Source organism: Xenopus tropicalis, chromosome 1 (genome assembly GCF_000004195.4).
Source record: "Xenopus tropicalis strain Nigerian chromosome 1, UCB_Xtro_10.0, whole genome shotgun sequence".
NCBI lineage: Eukaryota > Metazoa > Chordata > Amphibia > Anura > Pipidae > Xenopus > Xenopus tropicalis.
In genome coordinates this window covers 714,314-736,409 of record NC_030677.2, presented here as the reverse complement: position 1 = coordinate 736,409, position 22,096 = coordinate 714,314, and the positions used below count along the sequence as shown (strand labels likewise).

Here is a 22,096-nt window from a genome sequence, read left to right as displayed (position 1 = left end):
TCCTACTCCCATGTAACTGGAGGAGTCCAAAGCCGGACTTGGATTTCTTACTATTGAGTGCTATTCTGATACCTACTGGGAGCTGCTATCTTGCTCCCTTCCCATTGTTCTGCTGATCGGCTGCTGGGGGTGAGGGGGGTATCACTCCAACTTGCAGCGCAGCAGTAAAGTGTGCCTGAGTCTGAGCTTTCAGCCAGCGCTACACATTAGAACTGCTTTCAGCTAACCTATTGTTTCTCCTACTCCCATGTAACTGTCAGTAGGACGCAAGTAGCAAAGAGATGAGCAGGGTTTCTCCTGGTTGGGGGCTAGTCTCATGTCTACCACTAGGTGGGGCTAGTGAGGGTTTAGCAATGCAAACAAATTTCTTAACTTGTTTTGATGTCTATAACACTGAAATCTTCTCCAGCCCTGAGACATCCTGCTTACCCTGCCCTGGGCCACTCTACATCCCCAGATACCAAGCAGCCTTCCTGCCCCAATACTTTCCCTAAACCAATAGGAATTCAGCTTCACACCCACAAGCCGTGCAACTGCGGCAGAGAAAGTGACAGGGCGGAACTTGTGCTGCCACCATAGTACAAGAGCCAATGATAACAGGAGGCGGGTACATTATATACAAACTTTAATTGGCCCAAATACAATCTCCTCCCCCCAATTATCCACAGGCTTCAGGGCAGGGGGGCCCCACTCTCAGCCAACACAGACGGCTCAACGTAAATAAAAATATATGAAATGATGTGATGGAGTTTGTGTGTGCGCCATTGGGGGGCGCAGAGTCTCTAACAGGGTCGCCCCCATATCAGCTCTCATTCTCCTCTTTGGACTTTTTCTTCTTCTTGGGTTTCTGAGGCGCTTCTTCTGCGGCGGCTTTTTGCTTTTTCTTTTTGGACGGCGTTTCCTCTTCCATCCCGTTCTCGGAGACTTCTGGCTCAGCATGGCGTTTCTTTTTCTTCTTCTTTGGCTCCTCCTCCTCCTGAGAAGAGACCCAGTTAGAAGAGTCAGTCAGTTTAGCAGGTCCAGCCCAGTGTCCCACTTTCCCCCCACCCACCCCAAGCCCCCAGCCAACCACATTAGTGACACCACTCACCTCTCCATTCTCTCTGCTTTTCTTCTGTGTTGGCTCCTCCTCTTCCTCCGCCTCCTGTGCCGCCGCCAGCGCTTCCAGTTGCCTCTTTTCCCGCTTCTTGCGTTTCTTTTCCTTCTTATCCAACTTTCTCTTGATCTCGGTTACAACTTCTGTGGCCTGTGGGTCAGAAAGGGCAAATGGAACCGAGTCGTCTGTACAGAACTGCCCCCAAACAACCCTCCCACAGGGTAACTACCTGCTGTAATGAACTCCGCTCAGCTACAGGCCCCTCCCCACTCACTCCACCCCCAATCACAGGCAGGGCCTATTCTGCTTGTGTTACTGTTCAGCTGCACCCAGAACCCCTCCCCCAGTAGTGGCACATTTATAACCCAAGGCCCACACCTACATCGCTAACAGCCAATGTCGGATCAGGCTCATTAAATCAGTTTTTGCCTCCATGGCTTCAGGTCAGGGCAAAAGATTGACATCATCTCCGACAGCCCCTGCTTCCCTCTCCTGTACCCACAATGCTCAGGGAACCCTATTCTGGCCTAATGTGGGGGGCCCCAATGAGGCAGGGTGGTCAAACCCCTACACTCCTGTACCCACAATGCTCAGGGAACCCTATTCTGGCCTAATGTGGGGGGCCCCAATGAGGCAGGGTAGTCAAACCCCTACACTCCTGTACCCACAGTGCTCAGGGAACCCTATTCTATTGGATTACCCCCCCCCCCAGTACTACCCAGTGAGCACCCCCCACACACGTACCTCCTGCTGTGCCTCCTTCATTACATCCAGGTTTTTGCGCGGAGCCTCCCCGGTCTCGTAGAAAGCCAGTCTCTCCTCTACCTGCTCTCTCAGCTTGTCCCCGAAGACGCTAGTGGGGATTTCTGGGAAATAGAACATGGCCTCATTAACAAACTGGCGATTGAAGAGAAGTGCTCAGAGGAGCAGAAGGGGCTCATTAGGCGAGAGGGGGCTTTGCTCAGACAGAATCTCTCACCATTCACGCAGAACGTGATATACTGTTGACGAAAAATTATTCCCATCATTGCAAAGCCCGGTCCCTTGTATAAGGAAAGGGGGGGAGCTAATCGCTACCCATTGCCCCCCCATGAGCAGAAGGATGGAACATGCCGGCTCACCTGAGAAGCAGTCTATACGAGAGGCGATGGTGCACTTATTGGCCAAGTAACGAGAGATCCGCCCCTTGTTCTTGGCGGCTGCTCGGCCAATAAACGTGGAGTGAAATATCAGCCCGTATTTGGGCGTGTTCCCGCGGGTCTTCAGCGCCCTGTAATGCAATTGGTTGTTTTATCAGATATAAGTGCAAAGCATGGAGTCCAACATGGATGTGACCTCCTATTGGTTACTACTGGGCACAACTCGGGCAGTGAGCTTGGCCACCTCAGCGTTACAAGCCGGTGGCACCAACACCCTAGGGAGGGAGGTCACACACACCTGGCCAGTTGGGCTGTTCAGGGAAAATGAAGTCACAAGGAAAGGACGGTGGTTGTTCAGACTGTGGGGCCGGCTATCACTCACGGAGCCGCGGGCACGATGCCCACCGGTGCCACCGCGTCAAGCCCGGCACCCACTGACCTGCCATCACCACAACCACCCCGCAGCTGTACCTGAACAGAGCCTTCTCCGCTCCCAGGATCTGCACCGTAGAGGCCGGGTACTTGGCGAGGTTGGTCAGGCTGCCAGCGTGGGAAATAAGACGGGCACCAACCTGTGGGGAGAAGAGACAGCAATGAGAGAGGAGCAATGAGCGCGCCACAGGGCAGGGGGGAGGAGGAGCAATGAGCGCACCACAGGGCAGGGGGGAGAGGAGCAATGAGCGCGCCACAGGGCAGGGGGGAGAGGAGCAATGAGCGCGCCACAGGGCAGGGGGGAGGAGGAGCAATGAGCGCGCCACAGGGCAGGGGGGAGAGGAGCAATGAGCGCGCCACAGGGCAGGGGGGAGAGGAGCAATGAGCGCGCCACAGGGCAGGGGGGAGAGGAGCAATGAGCGCGCCACAGGGCAGGGGGGAGAGGAGCAATGAGCGCGCCACAGGGCAGGGGGGAGAGGAGCAATGAGCGCGCCACAGGGCAGGGGGGAGAGGAGCAATGAGCGCGCCACAGGGCAGGGGGGAGAGGAGCAATGAGCGCGCCAGAGGGCAGGGGGGGGAGAGGAGCAATGAGCGCGCCAGAGGGCAGGGGGGGGAGAGGAGGGGTGGGACACAGATCAGCAGTGCAGGGTATCAGCACAGACGTCAGGGGATTGACAGATTTCACTGAGGCATCATGTCTGTGTCCCTACTGCCCCGCCCCCATACTCAACCCCGCCCCCACACTCACCACTTCTCCAATCAGGGCAGACAGGCTGGGCGCCACTTGGCTCATCTTGGATCGCAGGTATTCCTGCAGCTCCTTGCGGTATTCCGACAGGGAAATCACTCGGCTGGAGAAGCTCTCTATGTTGATCAGGTCTATGGGGGAGATGTCCATCCCTGCAGGGAACGCCCGGGGGTAAGAGGGGTACAATGAGCATTTCCTATTCATCTAACAGTATGGGGGGGGGGGGGGGAAGATTACAGCTGCCTGTGCTGCTTTATGTCAATAGGGCCGTGCCACCCCCTGAACTGGGCACAGGGAGCACAACTCACCCATGGATGAGCGGGACGCGTCCAACACAGCCTGGGCCTTGGCACTGTCCATCAGAATCTCCTCCATCTCCTCCAGCTTCTCCTCGCTCAGCTCCTTCCTGTTGCCGATGTACTTGGCCATACGGCAGTAGGTGTAGTTATCCGACACGATCTTGATCAGCTCCGGGAAGTGATAGCCGTACCACTCCCTGCGGCACGGAGAGGGGAACAGCGGGGTTAACTTGGGTAAGGACCATAGGAATATGGGGTGTCTAAGGGGCCGTGTCTGGGGGCAACACGGGATATGGAAGGGGCTGTAAGGCCCACACTGGGGGTTTGGGGACAAGGAGCAGGGGGGGCACAGCAGAGCCAGTCAGAAGGGCTGCACAAAGAAAGCCACGCCCCCAGGTTACAGCCTAAGGCTTCGATATACCAGCACGAGTGGTTTGGAACAATGGGGAAATATTGGGACAATCAGACAAACTAGAGGTGGTCCTAAATCTACCCCTAGGGGGCAGCACCTAGCCACCAGTATGCCATACCAGTACAAGGCTAAAGTGGCAAGGTGGTTACTATGGGCCAGTGTCTCCCCGGTAACAAGACAGACTGGGCACAATAAGCCCGGCCGTGGTGTAGTCGGAGAGCTTGATGTTCCTCCTCTTTCTGTACAGACAGCGGTGGCACTAGCACTGCCTGCGGTAAGCATTGGGAGGGTACGGGCACTACTACTCCGGCACAGCCAGCAGCAGCACCCACACAGGCACCATGTCACTCCCCCCACATACCTGACCCGCATGGAGAATGTGTTGATATCTTTATCCAGTTGGTCCAACAAACTGATGGACTGGATGATCATGTTGTCGACTCTGTTGACGTTGAACTTGACCTTGGCCCGGGAGTAGCTGTGGCCCAATCCCAGCTGCGCTTTGGAGGCCGACTGAGCTGTCAGCCCCTTCACCAGTGAGTGGAAATGCAGGCGGATTCCTGCGGGAACACAAAGGGTTAATATTGCGCATGGAGTTACACCTCCAGGGGCCCCGTCAGCACCCCATCACCCCCAGAACTCACCTCGCAGGATCTCTGCCACCGCACCTCCAGTCTGGCAGGGGATTTTCAGCTCCTCCTGGATGGCAGCGCCGATCTTGGCATCACCCACTCCCAGCAGGGCCTTTTTCTTCTTGGCCGGCATGTTGGTCTCCAGCAGCAGCTTCAGGTCCTCGTGCAGGACTCCTGGGGGGAGAGAAGGGCATTGGGTCATCTGGCCAATGGGTAACCTCAGCTGCCCGGGGACACAGCCCAATGGCTACTGACTGGCTCACACCAGAACCCCCTGGCACAGACCTACCTTCTGAGATGGCATTCACATTCTCCAGGGCACTTTGGGCAGATTTGAATGGCGAGAAGGCGGCGAGTTTCACGATGTTGTTAAACTTCCCAACGTTCAGCAGGCTCTCCTCCACCTACGGGCACAATTATATAATGAGCCCCTACCCACCTACAGGCTCTCCTCCACCTACGGGCACAATTATATATAATGAGCCCCTACCCACCTACAGGCTCTCCTCCACCTACGGGCACAATTATATAATGAGCCCCTACCCACCTACAGGCTCTCCTCCACCTACGGGCACACATATATTATATATGTGTGCCTGTAGGTGGGTAGGGGCTCATTATATAATATATGTGTGCCCGTAGGTGGAGGAGAGCCTGTAGGTGGGTAGGGGCTCATTATATATTATATAATGAGCCCCTACCCAGCTACAGGCTCTCCTCCACCTACGGGCACAAATATATACTATATAATGAGCCCCTACCCACCTACAGGCACAAAGATGAGCCCCTACCCACCTACGGGCACAAAGATGAGCCCCTACCCACCTACGGGCACAAACATGAGCCCCTACCCACCTACGGGCACAAACATGAGCCCCTGCCCACCTACGGGCACAAACATGAGCCCCTGCCCACCTACGGGCACACACATTATATAATGAGCCCCTACCCACCTACAGGCTCTCCTCCACCTACGGGCACACATATATTATATAATGAGCCCCTACCCACCTACAGGCACACATATATATTATATAATGAGCCCCTACCCAGCTACAGGCTCTCCTCCACCTACGGGCACAAATATATACTATATAATGAGCCCCTACCCACCTACGGGCACAAATATATACTATATAATGAGCCCCTACCCACCTACGGGCACAAATATATACTATATAATGAGCCCCTACCCACCTACAGGCACAAACATGAGCCCCTACCCCTACGGGCAGAACATGAGCCCCTACCCACCTACGGGCACAAACATGAGCCCCTACCCACCTACGGGCACAACCATGAGCCCCTACCCACCTACGGGCACAAACATGAGCCCCTACCCACCTACGGGCACAAAACATGAGCCCCTACCCACCTACGGGCACAAACATGAGCCCCTACCCACCTACGGGCACAAACATGAGCCCCTACCCACCTACGGGCCACAAAACATGAGCCCCTACCCACCTACGGCACCAAACATGAGCCCCTACCCACCTACGGGCACAAACATGAGCCCCTACCCACCTACGGGCACAAACATGAGCCCCTACCCACCTACGGGCACAAACATGAGCCCCTACCCACCTACGGGCACAAACATGAGCCCCTACCCACCTACGGGCACAAACATGAGCCCCTACCCACCTACGGGGCACAACATGAGCCCCCTACCACCTACGGGCACAAACATGAGCCCCTACCCACCTACGGGCACAAACATGAGCCCCTACCCACCTACGGGCCACAAACATGAGCCCCTACCCACCTACGGGCACAAACATGAGCCCACCCACTACGGCCAAACATGAGCCCCTACCCACCTACGGGCACAAACATGAGCCCCTACCCACCTACGGGCACAAACATGAGCCCCTAACCCACCTACGGGCACAAACATGAGCCCCTACCCACCTACGGGCACAAACATTGAGCCCCTACCCACCTACGCGGCACAAACATGAGCCCCTACCCACCTACTGACGGGCACAAACATGAGCCCCTACCCACCTACGGGCACAAACATGAGCCCCTACCCACCTACGGGCACAAACATGAGCCCCTACCCACCTACGGGCACAAACATGAGCCCCTACCCACCTACGGGCACAAACATGAGCCCCTACCCACCTACGGGCACAAACATGAGCCCCTACCCACCTACGGGCACAAACATGAGCCCCTACCCACCTACTGGCACACACAATTATATAATGAGCCCCTACCCACCTACGGGCTCTCCTCCAGCTACAGGCACCAATATAATGAGCCCCTAGCTATAATATATATATATTTTATAGGTAGGTGCCCATAGGTGGGTATATATGCCCCTACAGGTACCACAAGTGTAAGAAGCCCCAGTTTAGCTCCGTACTCTCAGACTAAGTTGGTGCCAGCTGCAGAAGATGGCAGAGAATGAGCCCCTCCCCAGCTGAACCTTACAGAGCCCACACCTCTCCCCTATAACAAGTGAAGCCCCAAGCCAAATACATTAGAGTAGGGGTATCTTTACAGACTAATTGCCCCCCTCTATAATCTCCCCTATTCCCCCTCTCTGTTCCCACAAACGGAATGGCCATTAAATAAGCCAGTTAGTCTGGAGTAGGGGGGTCCCAGCGGAGGGTTTGATAGGGCAGGGGGGGCCTCTGAGCACTCAGGGTAGAAATGCTGACATCACACGGCTCAGTGGATTGACAGATTATTATGACATCATTGTGCATCAGAAGCAGCCCCTCCCATTGGGGGACCCCCATACACCAGTTACAGACCCCCCCTAAATAACTCACCTGTGGGATCAGTAACCCGATCTCCTCCACTTCTTTAACCACAAAGAGCGCGTATCCGGCCGCATGTTCGAACAGTACGTGGAGCAGCACCTGGGGGGCAAACACATGGGGGTGAGGGGCAGGAGCAGCACCTGGGGGGCAAACACATGGGGGTGAGGGGCAGGAGCAGCACCTGGGGGCAAACACATGGGGGTGAGGGGCAAGAGCAGCACCTGGGGTGCAAACACATGGGGGTGAGGGGCAAGAGCAGCACCTGGGGGGCAAACACATGGGGGTGAGGGGCAAGAGCAGCACCTGGGGGGCAAACACATGGGGGTGAGGGGCAAGTGCAGCACCTGGGGGGCAAACACATGGGGGTGAGGGGCAAGTGCAGCACCTGGGGGCAAACACATGGGGGTGAGGGGCAAGTGCAGCACCTGGGGGGCAAACACATGGGGTGAGGGGCAGGAGCAGCACCTGGGGGGCAAACACATGGGGGTGAGGGGCAGGAGCAGCACCTGGGGGGCAAACACATGGGGGTGAGGGCAGGAGCAGCACCTGGGGGTGAGGGGCAGGAGCAGCACCTGGGGGTGAGGGGCAGGAGCAGCAACCTGGGGGGCAACACATGGGGGTAGGGCAGGAGCAGCACCTGGGGGGCAAACACATGGGGGTGAGGGCAGGAGCAGCACCTGGGGAGGCAAAACACATGGGGGTGAGGGGCAGGAGCAGCACCTGGGGGGGCAAACACATGGGGGTGAGGGCAAGAGCAGCACCTGGGGGGCAAACACATGGGGGTGAGGGCAGAGCAGCACCTGGGGGCAACACATGGGGGTGAGGGGCAAGTGCAGCACCTGGGGGGCAAACACATGGGGGTGAGGGGCAAGAGCAGCACCGGGGGGCGGCAAACACATGGGGGTGAGGGCAAGTGCAGCACCTGGGGGGCAAACACATGGGGGTGAGGGGCAAGTGCAAGCACCTGGGGGGGCAAACACATGGGGGTGAGGGGCAAGAAGCAGCACCTGGGGGGCAAACACATGGGGGTGAGGGCAAGAGCAGCACCTGGGGGCAAACACATGGTGTGAGGGGCAAGTGCAGCACCTGGGGGGCAAACACATGGGTGAGGGGCAAGTGCAGCACCTGGGGGGGCAACACATGGGGTGAGGGGCAAGTGCAGCACCTGGGGGGGCAAACACATGGGTGTGAGGGGCAAGTGCAGCACCTGGGGGCAAACACATGGGTGTGAGGGGCAAGTGCAGCACCTGGGGGGGCAAACACATGGGGGTGAGGGGCAAGAGCAGCACCTGGGGGGGCAAACACATGGGTGTGAGGGGCAAGTGCAGCACCTGGGGGCAAACACATGGGGGTGAGGGCAAGAGCAGCACCTGGGGGGCAAACACATGGGGGTGAGGGGCAAGAGCAGCACCTGGGGGCAAACACCAATGGGTGTGAGGGGGCAAGTGCAAGCACCTGGTGGCAAAACACATGGGGGTGAGGGGCAAGAGCAGCCACCTGGCGGGGGCAAACACATGGGGTGAGGGGCAAGAGCAGCACCTGGGGGCAAACACATGGGTGTGAGGGGCAAGTGCAGCACCTGGGGGAAACACATGGGTGTGAGGGGCAAGTGCAGCACCTGGGGGGGCAAACACATGGGGGTGAGGGCAAGAGCAGCACCTGGGGGGCAAACACATGGGGGTGAGGGGCACTTACACTGCGGGCCCAAGCAGCTCAGCCCTCCCCGGCTCCATATGCGGCACTGACAGACAGGGAGACCCCTATAATCCCCGGGCTGCCTACCGAGGCCAATGGAACCCGCTATAATACCAGCGAACTCCCCCACCCCATACGGGACGCTATGGCCGCACCCCATGCACCCCACTGTCCCCCACTGCAGAGTCCCCGCCAGGAATCCCAGGCAACTCCGGGCCCGCACAGACACGTGTTCCTCCCGCACACTCACCATGGCTTCTCCCGTGTTCCGACACCTCCAGCAGCGCCAAACAGAATGAGGTAGGTCTCTCAGCGCCACAAGCCCCACTCCCCGGCCCAAACTCCTCCTACCGCCGTAGCCAATCACAGCGCGAGAAATTATACGCGAGAAGAGCGGCTTCCGGTTCTTTTCTAGCCTCGCTGCTTTATCTCTATTGTAGGCCGGAAGAACTTGCGAGGATCCCAGGAGGGCAGTCGGACACGCCCCCAGACACAGCCTATCAGAGCGCAAACAAATCAACGAAAAAGGCCCACTTCCGCTTTATGTCTAGCCTCGGCTTTCTCGCTCTATGGTAGACTGGAGGGCCGTCTGGCTTACACGTGGTTATAGAGTTGTGTCCGCCATTTTGTGTGTGTCAGTGTGTGACGTGAGCTGGGCTCCAGTATAATCCCTATATATAACTACAACTCTCAAAAACCCTAAGGGATCCTGCGAGTTATAGTTTAATGAAGTAACACATGCAGCAGGTTGTAGTGCAGACAGGTTGGGACTGAGGTACCGCGATAAAGCAGAGTAGGAAAGGGCGCTTCTGCCTGCGCCTGTCCCATTGCATGCTGGGTAATGTAGTTTTACATTCACCTTGGCTGAAGGCTAATGGGTAAATACAAACTACATTACCCAACATGCTCTGGGGGAGGCACACTACAGGGAAAAAGTTGGATAGTTTTTAAAGTACAAACCCAGCAACAAGTAGCCCAGATCTGTACTTTGATGGGTTTGAACTTTAAAAACCTGCCTGAGCTTTACATTAGTAGCCCAGTTTATTGGAAACCTACCCCTGCCTGCTATAACTGCCCCCCCCCCATAGTCTGTCTTACTGCAGCCAGGCTCCTCCCCCTCTCACCCAGCCCCTCCCCTGCTGAAGTCCTTGTAATGCCTTAATAACCTTCTAGTTGTGTCTGTAAATTACCCACCCAATTAGAGTGTAAGCTCTACGGGGCAGGGACCTGCCTCCTCTTGTCTCTTTGTCACTTAGCTCTGGGGAATCTTTAACGTAACTGTACTTTATATTTAGCCATTAATATAATGTTTGTTCTGCTGTACAGCGCCGTGTACATGAGTAATGCTATATACATACATACATACACACATACAGAGATACTGGTAGAGGGGGAGGGGCCACTTGTAATACTAGAGAGAGAGAGTGGCAGTCAGGGAGGGCGGAGCTACTGATCCATAGGAAGTAAATACATAAGGGACTCAGAGAAACAGGGAGACAGTGGGTGTGAGTGAGAGAGTCCAGAGTCCAACCCACACCCTGTATAACCCCCATTCCATATAACCCCCACCCTGGGAGTCATAGAGTTAATTGGCCCTCACTCACTGGGAGACTCACTGGGACTCTGGCGCTGAGATTTCCAGAGGAATAAGAACCAGGAAATAATCATCCGGACTGTGAGTATCGACTCCATTCCCTGCTCATTCTGCCCTGTCACTGCTTTATATCCCCCTGTGTACAGCAGCCCCTTGTGTTCAGGCAGGGGTGGGCTTGTATCTAAGTAGGGGAACCAATGGCTGCACAGTATCAGGGACAGGCTCAGGCAGGGGTGGGCTTGTATCTAAGTAGGGGAACCAATGGCTGCACAGTATCAGGGACAGGCTCAGGCAGGGGTGGGCTTGTATCTAAGTAGGGGAACCAATGGCTGCACAGTATCAGGGACAGGCTCAGGCAGGGGTGGGCTTGTATCTAATGTAGGGGAACCAATGGCTGCACAGTATCAGGGACAGGCTCAGGCAGGGGTGGGACTGTATCTAAGTAGGGGAACCAATGGCTGCACAGTATCAGGGACAGGCTCAGGCAGGGGTGGGCTTGTATCTAAGTAGGGGAACCAATGGCTGCACAGTATCGGGACAGGCTCAGGCAGGGGTGGGTCTGTATCTAATGTAGGGGAACCAATGGCTGCACAGTATCAGGGACAGGCTCAGGCAGGGCTGGGTCTGTACCTAATGTAGGGGAACCAATGGCTGCACAGTATCAGGGACAGGCTCAGGCAGGGCTGGGTCTGTATCTAATGTAGGGGAACCAATGGCTGCACAGTATCAGGGACAGGCTCAGGCAGGGCTGGGTCTGTATCTAATGTAGGGGAACCAATGGCTGCACAGTATCGGGACAGGCTCAGGCAGGGCTGGGTCTGTATCTAATGTAGGGGAACCAATGGCTGCACAGTATCAGGGACAGACTCAGGCAGGGGGGGTCTGTATCTAATGTAGGGGAACCAATGGCTGCACAGTATCAGGACAGGCTCAGGCAGGGGGGGTCTGTATCTAATGTAGGGGAACCAATGGCTGCACAGTATCGGGACAGGCTCAGGCAGGGCTGGGTCTGTATCTAATGTAGGGGAACCAATGGCTGCACAGTATCAGGGACAGGCTCAGGCAGGGGTGGGTCTGTACCTAATGTAGGGGAAGCAATGGCTGCACAGTATCGGGACAGGCTCAGGCAGGGGTGGGTCTGTATCTAATGTAGGGGAACCAATGGCTGCACAGTATCAGGGACAGGCTCAGGCAGGGGTGGGTCTGTATCTAATGTAGGGGAACCAATGGCTGCACAGTATCAGGGACAGGCTCAGGCAGGGGGGGTCTGTATCTAATGTAGGGGAACCAATGGCTGCACAGTATCAGGGACAGGCTCAGGCAGGGCTGGGTCTGTATCTAATGTAGGGGAAGCAATGGCTGCACAGTATCAGGGACAGGCTCAGGCCGGGCTGGGTCTGTATCTAATGTAGGGGAACCAATGGCTGCACAGTATCAGGGACAGGCTCAGGCAGGGGGGGTCTGTATCTAATGTAGGGGAACCAATGGCTGCACAGTATCAGGACAGGCTCAGGCAGGGGGGTCTGTATCTAATGTAGGGGAACCAATGGCTGCACAGTATCGGGACAGGCTCAGGCAGGGGGGGTCTGTATCTAATGTAGGGGAACCAATGGCTGCACAGTATCAGGACAGGCTCAGGCAGGGGGGGTCTGTATCTAATGTAGGGGAACCAATGGCTGCACAGTATCAGGGACAGGCTCAGGCAGGGGGGGTCTGTACCTAATGTAGGGGAACCAATGGCTGCACAGTATCAGGGACAGGCTCAGGCAGGGGTGGGACTGTATCTAATGTAGGGGAAGCAATGGCTGCACAGTATCAGGACAGGCTCAGGCAGGGGTGGGTCTGTATCTAATGTAGGGGAACCAATGGCTGCACAGTATCAGGGACAGGCTCAGGCAGGGGTGGGTCTGTATCTAATGTAGGGGAACCAATGGCTGCACAGTATCAGGACAGGCTCAGGCAGGGGGGGTCTGTATCTAATGTAGGGGAACCAATGGCTGCACAGTATCAGGGACAGGCTCAGGCAGGGGTGGGTCTGTATCTAATGTAGGGGAACCAATGGCTGCACAGTATCAGGACAGGCTCAGGCAGGGGGGGTCTGTATCTAATGTAGGGGAACCAATGGCTGCACAGTATCAGGACAGGCTCAGGCAGGGGGGGTCTGTATCTAATGTAGGGGAACCAATGGCTGCACAGTATCAGGGACAGGCTCAGGCAGGGGTGGGTCTGTATCTAATGTAGGGGAACCAATGGCTGCACAGTATCAGGGACAGGCTCAGGCAGGGCTGGGTCTGTATCTAATGTAGGGGAACCAATGGCTGCACAGTATCAGGGACAGGCTCAGGCAGGGCTGGGTCTGTATCTAATGTAGGGGAAGCAATGGCTGCACAGTATCAGGGACAGGCTCAGGCAGGGCTGGGTCTGTATCTAATGTAGGGGAAGCAATGGCTGCACAGTATCGGGGACAGGCTCAGGCAGGGCTGGGTCTGTATCTAATGTAGGGGAACCAATGGCTGCACAGTATCAGGGACAGGCTCAGGCAGGGGGGGTCTGTATCTAATGTAGGGGAACCAATGGCTGCACAGTATCAGGGACAGGCTCAGGCAGGGGGGGTCTGTATCTAATGTAGGGGAACCAATGGCTGCACAGTATCAGGGACAGGCTCAGGCAGGGGTGGGACTGTATCTAATGTAGGGGAAGCAATGGCTGCACAGTATCAGGGACAGGCTCAGGCAGGGGGGGTCTGTATCTAATGTAGGGGAACCAATGGCTGCACAGTATCAGGGACAGGCTCAGGCAGGGGTGGGTCTGTACCTAATGTAGGGGAACCAATGGCTGCACAGTATCAGGGACAGGCTCAGGCAGGGGTGGGACTGTATCTAATGTAGGGGAACCAATGGCTGCACAGTATCAGGGACAGGCTCAGGCAGGGGGGGTCTGTATCTAATGTAGGGGAACCAATGGCTGCACAGTATCAGGGACAGGCTCAGGCAGGGGGGTCTGTATCTAATGTAGGGGAACCAATGGCTGCACAGTATCAGGGACAGGCTCAGGCAGGGGGGGTCTGTATCTAATGTAGGGGAACCAATGGCTGCACAGTATCAGGGACAGGCTCAGGCAGGGGTGGGACTGTATCTAATGTAGGGGAAGCAATGGCTGCACAGTGTCAGGACAGGCTCAGGCAGGGGTGGGACTGTATCTAATGTAGGGGAACCAATGGCTGCACAGTATCAGGGACAGGCTCAGGCAGGGGGGGTCTGTACCTAATGTAGGGGAACCAATGGCTGCACAGTATCAGGGACAGGCTCAGGCAGGGGTGGGTTTGTACCTAATGTAGGGGAACCAATGGCTTCACAGTATCAGGGACAGGCTCAGGCAGGGGTGGGACTGTATCTAATGTAGGGGAAGCAATGGCTGCACAGTATCAGGGACAGGCTCAGGCAGGGGTGGGACTGTATCTAATGTAGGGGAACCAATGGCTGCACAGTATCAGGGACAGGCTCAGGCAGGGGGGGTCTGTACCTAATGTAGGGGAACCAATGGCTGCACAGTATCAGGACAGGCTCAGGCAGGGGTGGGACTGTATCTAATGTAGGGGAACCAATGGCTGCACAGTATCAGGACAGGCTCAGGCAGGGGTGGGACTGTATCTAATGTAGGGGAACCAATGGCTGCACAGTATCAGGGACAGGCTCAGGCAGGGGTGGGACTGTATCTAATGTAGGGGAACCAATGGCTGCACAGTATCAGGGACAGGCTCAGGCAGGGGTGGGTCTGTACCTAATGTAGGGGAACCAATGGCTGCACAGTATCAGGGACAGGCTCAGGCAGGGGGGGTCTGTACCTAATGTAGGGGAACCAATGGCTGCACAGTATCAGGGACAGGCTCAGGCAGGGGTGGGACTGTATCTAATGTAGGGAAGCAATGGCTGCACAGTATCAGGACAGGCTCAGGCAGGGGTGGTCTGTATCTAATGTAGGGGAACCAATGGCTGCACAGTATCAGGGACAGGCTCAGGCAGGGGGTGGGTCTGTATCTAATGTAGGGGAACCAATGGCTGCACAGTATCAGGACAGGCTCAGGCAGGGGTGGGTCTGTATCTAATGTAGGGGAACCAATGGCTGCACAGTATCAGGGACAGGCTCAGGCAGGGCTGGGTCTGTATCTAATGTAGGGGAACCAATGGCTGCACAGTATCAGGGACAGGCTCAGGCAGGGCTGGGTCTGTATCTAATGTAGGGGAAGCAATGGCTGCACAGTATCAGGGACAGGCTCAGGCAGGGCTGGGTCTGTATCTAATGTAGGGGAAGCAATGGCTGCACAGTATCGGGGACAGGCTCAGGCAGGGGTGGGACTGTATCTAATGTAGGGGAACCAATGGCTGCACAGTATCAGGGACAGGCTCAGGCAGGGGGGGTCTGTATCTAATGTAGGGGAACCAATGGCTGCACAGTATCAGGGACAGGCTCAGGCAGGGGGGGTCTGTATCTAATGTAGGGGAACCAATGGCTGCACAGTATCAGGGACAGGCTCAGGCAGGGGTGGGACTGTATCTAATGTAGGGGAAGCAATGGCTGCACAGTATCAGGGACAGGCTCAGGCAGGGGTGGGACTGTATCTAATGTAGGGGAAGCAATGGCTGCACAGTATCAGGGACAGGCTCAGGCAGGGCTGGGTCTGTATCTAATGTAGGGGAAGCAATGGCTGCACAGTGTCAGGACAGGCTCAGGCAGGGGTGGGACTGTATCTAATGTAGGGGAAGCAATGGCTGCACAGTATCAGGGACAGGCTCAGGCAGGGGGGGTCTGTACCTAATGTAGGGGAACCAATGGCTGCACAGTATCAGGGACAGGCTCAGGCAGGGGTGGGACTGTATCTAATGTAGGGGAAGCAATGGCTGCACAGTATCAGGGACAGGCTCAGGCAGGGGTGGGACTGTATCTAATGTAGGGGAACCAATGGCTGCACAGTATCAGGGACAGGCTCAGGCAGGGGGGGTCTGTACCTAATGTAGGGGAACCAATGGCTGCACAGTATCAGGGACAGGCTCAGGCAGGGGGGGTCTGTACCTAATGTAGGGGAACCAATGGCTGCACAGTATCAGGGACAGGCTCAGGCAGGGGGGGTCTGTACCTAATGTAGGGGAACCAATGGCTGCACAGTATCAGGACAGGCTCAGGCAGGGGTGGGACTGTATCTAATGTAGGGGAACCAATGGCTGCACAGTATCAGGGACAGGCTCAGGCAGGGGGGGGTTTGTACCTAATGTAGGGGAACCAATGGCTGCACAGTATCAGGGACAGGCTCAGGCAGGGGTGGGACTGTATCTAATGTAGGGGAACCAATGGCTGCACAGTATCAGGGACAGGCTCAGGCAGGGGGGGTCTGTATCTAATGTAGGGGAACCAATGGCTGCACAGTATCAGGGACAGGCTCAGGCAGGGGTGGGACTGTATCTAATGTAGGGGAACCAATGGCTGCACAGTATCAGGGACAGGCTCAGGCAGGGGTGGGACTGTATCTAATGTAGGGGAACCAATGGCTGCACAGTATCAGGGACAGGGTAAGGTTTATCTATTGTATTGTGCATTGTATTTCTGCTGTAGGCGGGACCAGGACTGGCAGAGAGATGCCGCGGGGGCGGGACTTGCACACACTGGCGGATCTCTGCCTACAGAACATTGCGGAGAATATGCAGAGCCTGTGGCTGAAGGATTATACAGAGAAGTACATGGAGGAATATAACTTTATGTACATAGAGGGGCCCTTCAACCAACTGTGTGAGTTACTTCTCTAATAGGGGGGCTCTAGGGGAGGGGCTCTAGGGGGAGGAGCTATAAGGGGAGGGGCTATAGGGGGAGGAGCACCTCACTGTTTAGCCTCCTGTCAGGAGCAGGGATACATTATGGCTGAGGGGCCGAATAGGCTCCGGCATTCCCAGTACCCAGAGGCACAAACAGCCCCCCCAGCCCAATAAATAGTGACTGTCTGTGGCACCTTACAGCCCCCCTGGCATTCCCAGTACCCAGAGGCACAAACACCCCCCCAGCCCAATAAATAGTGACTGTCTATGGCACCTTACAGCCCCCCTGGCATTCCCAGTACCCAGAGGCACAAACACCCCCCCCCCAGCCCAATAAATAGTGACTGTCTGTGGCACCTTACAGCCCCCCTGGCATTCCCAGTACCCAGAGGCACAAACAGCCCCCCCCCCCAGCCCAATAAATAGTGACTGTCTGTGGCACCTTACAGCCCCCCTGGCATTCCCAGTACCCAGAGGCACAAACAGCCCCCCCAGCCCAATAAATAGTGACTGTCTGTGGCACCTTACAGCCCCCCTGGCATTCCCAGTACCCAGAGGCACAAAACACCCCCCCAGCCCAATAAATAGTGACTGTCTGTGGCACCTTACAGCCCCCCTGGCATTCCCAGTACCCAGAGGCGCAAACAGCCCCCCCCAGCCCAATAAATAGTGACTGTCTGTGGCACCTTACAGCCCCCTGGCATTCCCAGTACCCAGAGGCACAAACAGCCCCCCCCCAGCCCAATAAATAGTGACTGTCTGTGGCACCTTACAGCCCCCCTGGCATTCCCAGTACCCAGAGGCACAAACACCCCCCCCCAGCCCAATAAATAGTGACTGTCTGTGGCACCTTACAGCCCCCCTGGCATTCCCAGTACCCAGAGGCACAAACACCCCCCCCCAGCCCAATAAATAGTGACTGTCTGTGGCACCTTACAGCCCCCTGGCATTCCCAGTACCCAGAGGCACAAACAACCCCCCCCCAGCCCAATAAATAGTGACTGTCTGTGGCACCTTACAGCCCCCCTGGCATTCCCAGTACCCAGAGGCACAAACAGCCCCCCCAGCCCAATAAATAGTGACTGTCTGTGGCACCTTACAGCCCCCCTGGCATTCCCAGTACCCAGAGGCACAAACAGCCCCCCCAGCCCAATAAATAGTGACTGTCTGTGGCACCTTACAGCCCCCCCGGCATTCCCAGTACCCAGAGGCACAAACAGCCCCCCACCCAGCCCAATAAATAGTGACTGTCTGTGGCACCTTACAGCCCCCCTGGTATTCCCAGTACCCAGAGGCACAAACAGCCCCCCAGCCCAATAAATAGTGACTGTCTCTGGCACCTTACAGCCCCCCTGGCATTCCCAGTACCCAGAGGCACAAACAGCCCCCCAGCCCAATAAATAGTGACTGTCTGTGGCACCTTACAGCCCCCCCGGCATTCCCAGTACCCACAGATTGTCAGTCTGGGCCTGCTGTGGGTGGAGCTGAGCTGTAGGAGGAGGGGCCAAGCAGACAGAGGGCTGTGCCTCAGCTGCCCCCACTCATTACTTACTGAACCCCAGATATGTGTATTTGTTGCTGTTCAGCTCTGTATATACCCAGCTGTGCCATTATGTGCCAGTCCTGTGCCCACCAGTCTATCAATTATACCCACAGCTGGTGCCATAGTGCAGGAGCTACTGAGGATTCTGGGAGAATCCCACAAGTTGAATAAGGCCGGCCTCCATTTGTTACTCCAGCCCCACCTGACTGAGCTGAGTCTCCGCCCTTGTGCAGGATTGGTTAATAATGCCATCACCCACCTAGTGGCCCGGCGCTGCAAGGTAAGTCCCCTGTCTGTGTGCCGCCTGTACTGCCCCCTGTCTGTGTGCCCCCTGTACTGCCCCCTGTCTGTGTGCCCCCTGTACTGACTGTACTGCCCCCTGTACTGCCCCCTGTACTGACTGTACTGCCCCCTGTCTGTGTGCCGCCTGTACTGCCCCCTGTCTGTGTGCCCCCTGTACTGACTGTACTGCCCCCTGTCTGTGTGCCCCCTGTACTGACTGTACTGCCCCCTGTCTGTGTGCCGCCTGTTACTGCCCCTGTCTGTGTGCCACCTGTACTGCCCCCTGTCTGTGTGCCCCCTGTACTGACTGTACTGCCCCCTGTCTGTGTGCCCCCTGTACTGACTGTACTGCCCCCTGTCTGTGTGCCCCCTGTACTGACTGTACTGCCCCCTGTCTGTGTGCCCCCTGTACTGACTGTACTGCCCCCTGTCTGTGTGCCCCCTGTACTGCCCCCTGTCTGTGTGCCCCCTGTACTGACTGTACTGCCCCCTGTCTGTGTGCCCCCTGTACTGACTGTACTGCCCCCTATCTGTGTGCCCCCTGTACTGACTGTACTGCCCCCTGTCTGTGTGCCCCCTGTACTGACTGTACTGCCCCCTGTCTGTGTGCCCCCTGTACTGACTGTACTGCCCCCAGTCTGTGTGCCCCCTGTACTGACTGTACTGCCCCCTGTCTCTCAGATTCTCACCTCCCTGGATCTGGGCTCCTGTACCCGGGTACCCGCCGCCTCCCTGGCGCAGCTGATTGAGGGGCTGCCCCGCCTAACAAAGCTCTGCTTGGCCGATACCCAGAGTGACAGTCAGGTGCTGCTGGCAGTTGGCGCTCGGTGCCCGCGCCTCAGGGAATTGGATATCTCCGGCTGTAGGAAGCTGAGTGCCGCCTCCCTGCCCCACCTGGTGTTCAGCCCTAAGCAGGGCACCTTCCAGTGCCAGGGCCTGCGGGTGCTGCTGATGCGGGGCATGAAGCAGGAGAATGTGCCCCAGCAGTGGGTGGATGCCCTGTGCTTCCTGCTGCTGGCACTGCCCTCTCTGGAGCAGGTGTGTAACCCGGCCCTGTCCCAGGTCCTAAAGCTCCTCCGTGCCAATCCCTGCCCGGAGCCCAAAAGCACCCTGCCTGGCTTCCCCTCCCTGGCACAGCTGGCGAGTACCAGGGGCCTGACAGACAAGGGAAGCAGGGGGCATCCTGACGGGACTCTGTGCCCAGGGGCCCCGGGCAGGGATTGGGCAGGGGCCCCGGGCAGGGATTGGGCAGGGACCGAGGGCAGGGATCGGGCAGGGCCCCTCCTGCAGCTGAACAAGTTGGACGATATAGAGGAGGAGGATCTGGAGATAGTGGCCTCCCTGTGCCCCCGGGTGAGGGACGTGGCCATTGCCCTTGGCAGTCAGGGGGGGCCGACCCTTGTGCCCTGGCATCATGTTACCCAGCTGACCCTACACTGCCCGGGGCAGGCAGAGAGGAGCCTGGAGGAGCTGATTGGCTCCCTGGAGGGGGTGGGCAAGGAGCTGCTGTTCCTATCCATTCAGAATGTGCGTTGGGGTGAGGGGCAGTCGCTGGATGCCCTGCTGAGACTGTGCCCGAAGCTCCGCTCCTTCCAGTGCCACCTTGCCCCCTGTGCCCGCCCCGTGTATAACCTGGAGCCGGGGGCTGAGCTGCCCCCCTGGGGGCACAATCCCATACCCCTCCCACACCTGCACAGCTTCTCCCTGCTGCTGGAAGGGGGGGACCCCGTACCCCCGGGCTTTCAGCACACTTTGGGGGGCACCTTAGTGTCGCTGTTTAGCGGAAGCCCCAAACTGGAGAATCTGTCCCTATGGGGGGTCCCGGTGCTGCTGGATCTGGTGTTTGAGACTGTCCTGTCCCTGGTGCCCCCGGCCCCCCTGCGCAGCTTGCGGGGGGTCTCCCTGTGTCGGAGCCAAGTCACCCAGTGGGGGGCCACCCTGCTGCTCAGGTCCGACAATCGCTTGGCATCTCTCGACCTGTCTGACTGCCGCCATGTCACCTGCAGGGACTTCCACAAGCTGCAGGACTGGGCCCGCAAGGAGAAGCTGCAGGTCGCCATTAGCTGGCGGTGACCCGGGGGTATTGGGGGGCCCCCCCACATGGACCTGTCTGTCCTACAGCAGTGGGCACACCCCCTGGATATCACATGACTCTGGGGTATGGGGGGCCCCCCACATGGACCTGTCTGTCCTACAGCAGTGGGCACACCCCCTGGATATCACATGACTCTGGGGTATGGGGGGGCCTCTGGTACACCCCCTGGGATCAGAGAGAGGCTGGGTATGACCAGTAGCTGTGCCCGGGGGTGGGGGGTACGGCCGTGCCTTATTGTACATAGGGGCCTCTTGCACTTTATATAAATTCCCAGTAAAGCCGAGGGCACTAATCACCCTGTATTGTCTCATTTGTCTGTATGTGAGTGTAAGTGTGAGTGTGTGAGTGTATGTGAGTGTGAGTGAGTGTGTGTGTATGTGAGTGTGGGGCTGCCTTACTGCATGCACTCATGGGGTACAGAGAAATCACCCTATAGAGTCATAAGCAATGGTGCCCCCAGTAGCCCTGCCCGGGGTAACTTACCTGTACTCTGCCCTGCTGGGGGCTGTTCTCCTGTACTCTGCCCTGCTGGGGGCTGTTCTCCTGTACTCTGCCCTGCTGGGGGCTGTTCTCCTGTACTCTGCCCTGCTGGGGGCTGTTCTCCTGTACTCTGCCCTACTGGGGGCGGTTCTCCTGTACTCTGCCCTACTGGGGGCGGTTCTCCTGTACTCTGCCCTACTGGGGGCGGTTCTCCTGTACTCTGCCCTACTGGGGGCTGTTCTCCTGTACTCTGCCCTACTGGGGGCTGTTCTCCTGTACTCTGCCCTACTGGGGGCGGTTCTCCTGTACTCTGCCCCTACTGGGGGCTGTTCTCCTGTACTCTGCCCTACTGGGGGCTGTTCTCCTGTACTCTGCCCTGCTGGGGGCGGTTCTCCTGTACTCTGCCCTGCTGGGGGCGGTTCTCCTGTACTCTGCCCTACTGGGGGCTGTTCTCCTGTACTCTGCCCTGCTGGGGGCTGTTCTCCTGTACTCTGCCCTACTGGGGGCTGTTCTCCTGTACTCTGCCCTGCTGGGGGCTGTTCTCCTGTACTCTGCCCTGCTGGGGACTGTTCTCCTGTACTCTGCCCTACTGGGGGCTGTTCTCCTGTACTCTGCCCTGCTGGGGGCTGTTCTCCTGTACTCTGCCCTGCTGGGGGCTGTTCTCCTGTACTCTGCCCTACTGGGGGCGGTTCTCCTGTACTCTGCCCTACTGGGGGCGGTTCTCCTGTACTCTGCCCTACTGGGGGCGGTTCTCCTGTACTCTGCCCTACTGGGGGCTGTTCTCCTGTACTCTGCCCTACTGGGGGCTGTTCTCCTGTACTCTGCCCTGCTGGGGGCGGTTCTCCTGTACTCTGCCCTGCTGGGGGCGGTTCTCCTGTACTCTGCCCTACTGGGGGCTGTTCTCCTGTACTCTGCCCTGCTGGGGGCTGTTCTCCTGTACTCTGCCCTACTGGGGGCTGTTCTCCTGTACTCTGCCCTGCTGGGGGCTGTTCTCCTGTACTCTGCCCTGCTGGGGGCTGTTCTCCCACCCCGGCACCTCGCTGTACATATTGTTACACTGAGACCATC

At 57.3% G+C, this 22,096-nt stretch overlaps 2 protein-coding genes and 3 non-coding genes across 5 annotated transcripts; 1 reads left to right on the top strand and 4 right to left on the bottom strand.

Moving 5' to 3' along the window:
- Positions 1 to 608: 608 nt before the first annotated feature.
- Positions 609 to 9,619, bottom strand: nop56 (NOP56 ribonucleoprotein). Its single transcript, NM_001197203.1, is given in 12 exon segments — positions 609 to 976; positions 1,091 to 1,246; positions 1,841 to 1,962; positions 2,218 to 2,366; positions 2,707 to 2,807; positions 3,416 to 3,567; positions 3,724 to 3,911; positions 4,488 to 4,686; positions 4,771 to 4,932; positions 5,048 to 5,162; positions 7,545 to 7,634; positions 9,481 to 9,619. Coding segments are annotated over 12 exon segments (1,611 nt in total). The 5' UTR covers positions 9,484 to 9,619; the 3' UTR covers positions 609 to 802.
- Positions 1,498 to 1,568, bottom strand: LOC116408495. The gene has a single exon (XR_004220998.1). It is a non-coding gene; the product is annotated as a small nucleolar RNA SNORD57 (small nucleolar RNA).
- On the bottom strand, positions 2,054 to 2,129 carry LOC116408496. Its single transcript, XR_004220999.1, has one exon. It is a non-coding gene; the product is annotated as a small nucleolar RNA SNORD56 (small nucleolar RNA).
- Positions 4,283 to 4,417, bottom strand: LOC116408504. Its single transcript, XR_004221007.1, has one exon. It is a non-coding gene; the product is annotated as a small nucleolar RNA SNORA51 (small nucleolar RNA).
- Positions 9,620 to 10,376: 757 nt separating the features above from the next.
- Positions 10,377 to 20,845, top strand: LOC116408408. Its single transcript, XM_031895213.1, has 4 exons — positions 10,377 to 10,905; positions 16,432 to 16,605; positions 18,285 to 18,451; positions 19,135 to 20,845. The coding sequence occupies exons 2-4, from the start codon at positions 16,455 to 16,457 to the stop codon at positions 20,524 to 20,526; spliced, it is 1,710 nt and encodes a 569-aa protein (XP_031751073.1). The 5' UTR covers positions 10,377 to 10,905; positions 16,432 to 16,454; the 3' UTR covers positions 20,527 to 20,845.
- Positions 20,846 to 22,096: the final 1,251 nt, after the last annotated feature.